The sequence below is a fragment of the Atta cephalotes genome (assembly GCF_000143395.1).
Source record: "Atta cephalotes unplaced genomic scaffold scaffold00021, whole genome shotgun sequence".
In the NCBI taxonomy this organism is placed as follows: domain Eukaryota; kingdom Metazoa; phylum Arthropoda; class Insecta; order Hymenoptera; family Formicidae; genus Atta; species Atta cephalotes.
In genome coordinates, this window is record NW_012130085.1 from 2,735,459 (window position 1) to 2,740,067 (window position 4,609).

General features: G+C 40.8%; 1 protein-coding gene across 1 annotated transcript in view; it reads left to right on the forward strand.

Moving 5' to 3' along the window:
• Positions 1–4,609, forward strand: part of LOC105619448 (epithelial discoidin domain-containing receptor 1-like) — an 86,979-nt gene that overhangs the window by 34,637 nt on the left and 47,733 nt on the right. The window contains exons 4-5 of the mRNA XM_012200966.1: positions 1,185–1,332; positions 2,239–2,543. Of these exons, the coding sequence (XP_012056356.1) occupies positions 1,185–1,332; positions 2,239–2,543 (453 nt within the window). The remainder of the gene's footprint in view (positions 1–1,184; positions 1,333–2,238; positions 2,544–4,609) is intronic.

Consider the following 4,609-nt stretch of genomic DNA (forward strand, 5'->3'; position numbering starts at 1 on the left):
CTATAGTACTATATATATATATATATATATATATATATATATATATATATATATACATACATAAGCGTACCTGGCTATCTACTCACCATGGGCAACGCCACTTCGCGTGATCCCGTGGGACCATGCCACTCGCCCGCACGCCCCGCACCCTCTGTACACCGTATACCACCCTACACACCGCTGTCGGATAAACCGCTTATTTTATTCATAAACCCACAACGTGGAATCAATATTGCACCGTCGCCCCAGCACACTCGAGGAGAGAGAGAGACGTCGTCAACGACGGCAACACGTTCGTTGCCTCGATGGGGATCAGGGAATGCGGACGGCGGACATTTAACTCAACTCTCTCTCACTCTCCGTTTACTGCCTGCGCCCGTCGCGAACCCTTCGTCCCTTCTCGATTTGCCCATCCGTGTTGGCTTCTCTGTCTGCCTCTATCTCTCTCTGTCTCTCTCTTCGTACGGTCTCTGTCGGACCTAATGCGGTGGAATGTAGAGTGAAATTAGTCCTTAGCCCCCGTCTGATACCATGGAACGCAATGTCCATTCTGTGACATATTCAAGTCTAGGGAAGGAGAAGAGAGCTGCATTTCACGCAGCTGAAACGCAGACATTGTCCAGACGATATAAATGTCATCGGCTACTGCCAGACAATCGCAATGTTCCAATCGAGACATAAAGTAACGCATCCGATGCTTTTTTTCGACCTGCCGGATTATCTGATTGATATCGTGAGGACGTTGTACGTGGAATTGCAAAGGACATCATAAATTCATTAATATAACAAAATTTACGATGGCAATTTGGTCGTTCCAAGATAACTTATCAATAGCGCGTAGACTTTTTTCCTTTTATATATGCATAAGATACCATGCTGAAGTTACAGCTCGAAAATGTATGGTATATTAAAAATTCTTATCTCGCAAACTGTTGGTACATATAAAAGTCCGCTTTTGCATCTACTTGTACATCGGCATTGTCCGATATAATAGTACAAAAAGCGCGGTAGAACGGGAAATGGCGCACGTGCTCAAATATCCGACTGTCTGAAGTTAATGTAACGCCATTGCGGAAAGAGAGCTAATGAGACTTACGTCGACCGGTCTGGTAAAGCTCAAACGCCGTGCCGGACCGAAAACTGAAATTGTCCTATACTTGAACTGACGCTTTCTGTGCTTTCAGGTAATACAGGGTAACACGAACACGTATTTGGAGTCCAAGCACGAGCTGGAGCCGCCTCTGTGGGCAAGCAAGATCCGTTTTCTACCCTACAGCTATCACAGGCGGACGGTTTGCATGCGGGTCGAGCTCTACGGGTGTTACTGGAGCGGTAAGCTGTTTGCACTCGCCAATTTTCGTGAAACTTGCTGCGGACCGGTACACCCACCGGACTGTCCATTAACCCTGATACCGGCGTGCCCAGAGCAAATTTGCTTTTCAAAATCTTGCTTGTATAATTCCGTTTTCGCCCGAGAATCGAATTAGCTACGGGCTTCGAATGGGTGCTTTCAATGCCGAAAATACAGTGACTCATTAGTACGCGTGTTAAACTATAAGATCATTCTCTATAACATTCAAACGCGCTTGTACGAATAGTTTGTTCCATAAGTAGCTTAAATGATCGAAGTGAGTTTAAAATATGAAAGTGTCTAATTATACAAATGGAAAAGTATTAATCTTTGATTTTATACTCTCACTGCTTAATGCGATATGTAGAAATATATCATATATGATTTATTTAGATTGATATTAAATTATGCATGATTTTGAACATTATTGGTACTTCTAATAGTTAATTTTATAGGCAAACTGGCTACACTTTAAAAAATTTGCTGTCACGTTTTTTAAAAAAATTGAATAAGTTTAGTTTATATTTTATGTTGTTGGGCGTTACTACTAAAATTTACATTTATTTATGTTAATATACGCTCATAATTATTAACCTGTAGAGGATCAGAGGGATTCCCCTTTTGGGATTCGCCGACAGTGACGCCATCTTTTTTGCCACTCAACTCCATGATATTGACAAAAAAAGTTCTAGCTCTTAAAATAAAAAAGTCGATCAAAACATGCCGGATCTCAGAATCATTAATATATTATACATCTGTATAACAATTAATTGCATATCTGTCATAAAAAAAAATAGAAAAAGTCGTATGATTTGCTTTGGAACAAATTGAAGACAGTATCGTCGATAGCAGGGTCAACAATCGTATCTTGACTTTTCGTCTCACAGACGGTGTGGTGTCCTACTCGATGCCCCAAGGTGATAAAAGAAGCAATGGATGGGAATTCTTCGACGCGATCTACGACGGGCACTGGGACGGCGAGTTGCGCCGTGGCCTAGGTCAACTGACGGATGGTAGAACGGGGCCTGATAATTTCAAAATGTACTACGATAACGATCGCGCCCAGGGCTGGGTGGGCTGGAGAAACGATAGCCGCGGCCAACCGGTCGAGATCAAGTTCGAGTTCGACAAAGTCAGGGAATTCTCCGCCGTCCATATTTACTGCAATAACGAATTCACTCGAGGCGTCCAGGTTCGTAATTCTACTATAAGCGATGTATTATATATTTTTGCAAAGCAAAAAGTTTATATAAAACAAAAAATTAAAATCTTTCAAAATGATTCAAACGATATAATTGTGTAATAATCTAATAATTATTATAAAAATAAACTCTCTAAAACTTTTGGAATGAATTTTATTCTAAACAGTGAAATCTTACTTTTAAAGATTTCTAAACAGAAAGAAATCTTAAAAATTGAGTTATTCTTTTTCAAGATTGGCTCAATTTTCACTTTTTAGAAGATAAGATTTCATTCCGAAAAATTTATAGAGGATATAAAACTGCAGAATATCACGTAAGTTTTAAAATCATAAGAGCATCTTATGCAATCTTAAAGCAGTTACGCAACTTGTTACATTTGTACCGATACTTTAATGTAGAGCAAGTGTATAATCGCTTAACAATAACACATTGTTATCATTACATAATAGTAGAAGATTATATATATAAAAAACATAAATCCTCTCTATTGAGAGATTGACGCGTGGTAGGCTCGTATAAAGAGCTAAAGTATGCTGGATAGAAAAGCGTCGAGAGAATTTCTCTCGTCCTTCTAAATGAAATACACTTTACTTTAAACATACGTTTAATCTCTTAGGCCATTCGATTCGTCGCGATCTCATGCCATATAATATCCCGGAAAAATGTAAAGAATCCATGCGATCAGAACGGAGCACGCGCCGCTTGTATATCGAATTACTTCTCCAGCCAAGGATCCTCTTCGTGAACTCGTTGACGCCGAGGAATCGTTTACCTTCGCTTTAGCGACGTTATTCCTTAGTCCTCGCCAGGAATGCGCAAGCAGCGTCGATCAACACGCTCGCCATCCACGGTTCTTCGTGATCCTCTCCACCTTTTATCGTCATCGTCTACCTTAGTCGTCGCAGCATCTGGTCGGCAAGATGCATCCCCTTCCCTCACCTTCGTTCACCCTCTCGCCACCAGGCTTGATTGAATATTCCACTCAACGCTTTATCAGGCAGACACCCGTTGAATATCAATACACCATGGAACAGCAATTCCGGCAGTTTGATATCTGCCACTACGGTCTCAGTACGATGATCGCATTGAGTCGGCTATTAGCCGCGTTATTTCACGAGGAATCTTGCGAATCTCAATGGGGAATTCATGCACACGTTGCAGCGACATACGTTGCTTTAGTTGGAATTCAAACATCGAAAACGTTGATATTCATGGAATGGTTTTGTGTTTGATATGATAAATTTAATGTAATAAATCGCGTTGTACTGAACACGCGAGATTATAATAAGTTATTCGCTGATTGCGAATACCAACGTTACTGTCGTGATTCGCGATAGATGCGGAATTTCTCCTGTGAATCTTACACCCCTTATACCCGAGATGTAACCCCTGTTTCGTAATTTCAACTTTTACTTGCGGAACTTAAGGGAAAGACGGAAAATTCGAGCAGAGATACTTGATGGAAGAAAAACAATTCCCGGATGCTTCTTGAGAGGCAGGTAGGAAACTTTTCGCATCATTCGCCATATCCGTGATTCAGCGCGTTGTAGTCGCGGAAATGAGTTCGCGGAGGCGGCTTATAAAGAGGATTCCTCGTGCTTGCGCCAAGTTATATAATTCGATCCGCCGTGTAATTTTCATTTGTGTGTGCTCACAAATCGCGATCTCACCGCGTCGTCCTACGTAGATCTGACGATTCGATAGGATTATGACAGCCGACCCGCGGCGATTTACATACAGGCACGCATTTTATTATACCAAAGCACTGTAATGCACTTTTCTTATTGTGGTTTGATGCTTTGATTATATTAGGAGATAAAATATAACAATGCGAGATCCGAGAGAAGAAATAATACCCATTATTAGACGACGTATTACAAGTTGAAGTGAGAGAGAGAGCGAGAGCGAGAGAGAGAGAGAGAGAGAGAGAGAGAGAGAGAGAGAGAGAGAGAAGAGAGAGAAGAGTAGATATATATATATATAATATATATAGTATATACACTATATAACTAAACTAAACTAACTAACTAACTAACCTAAACGTAAACCGGTAACC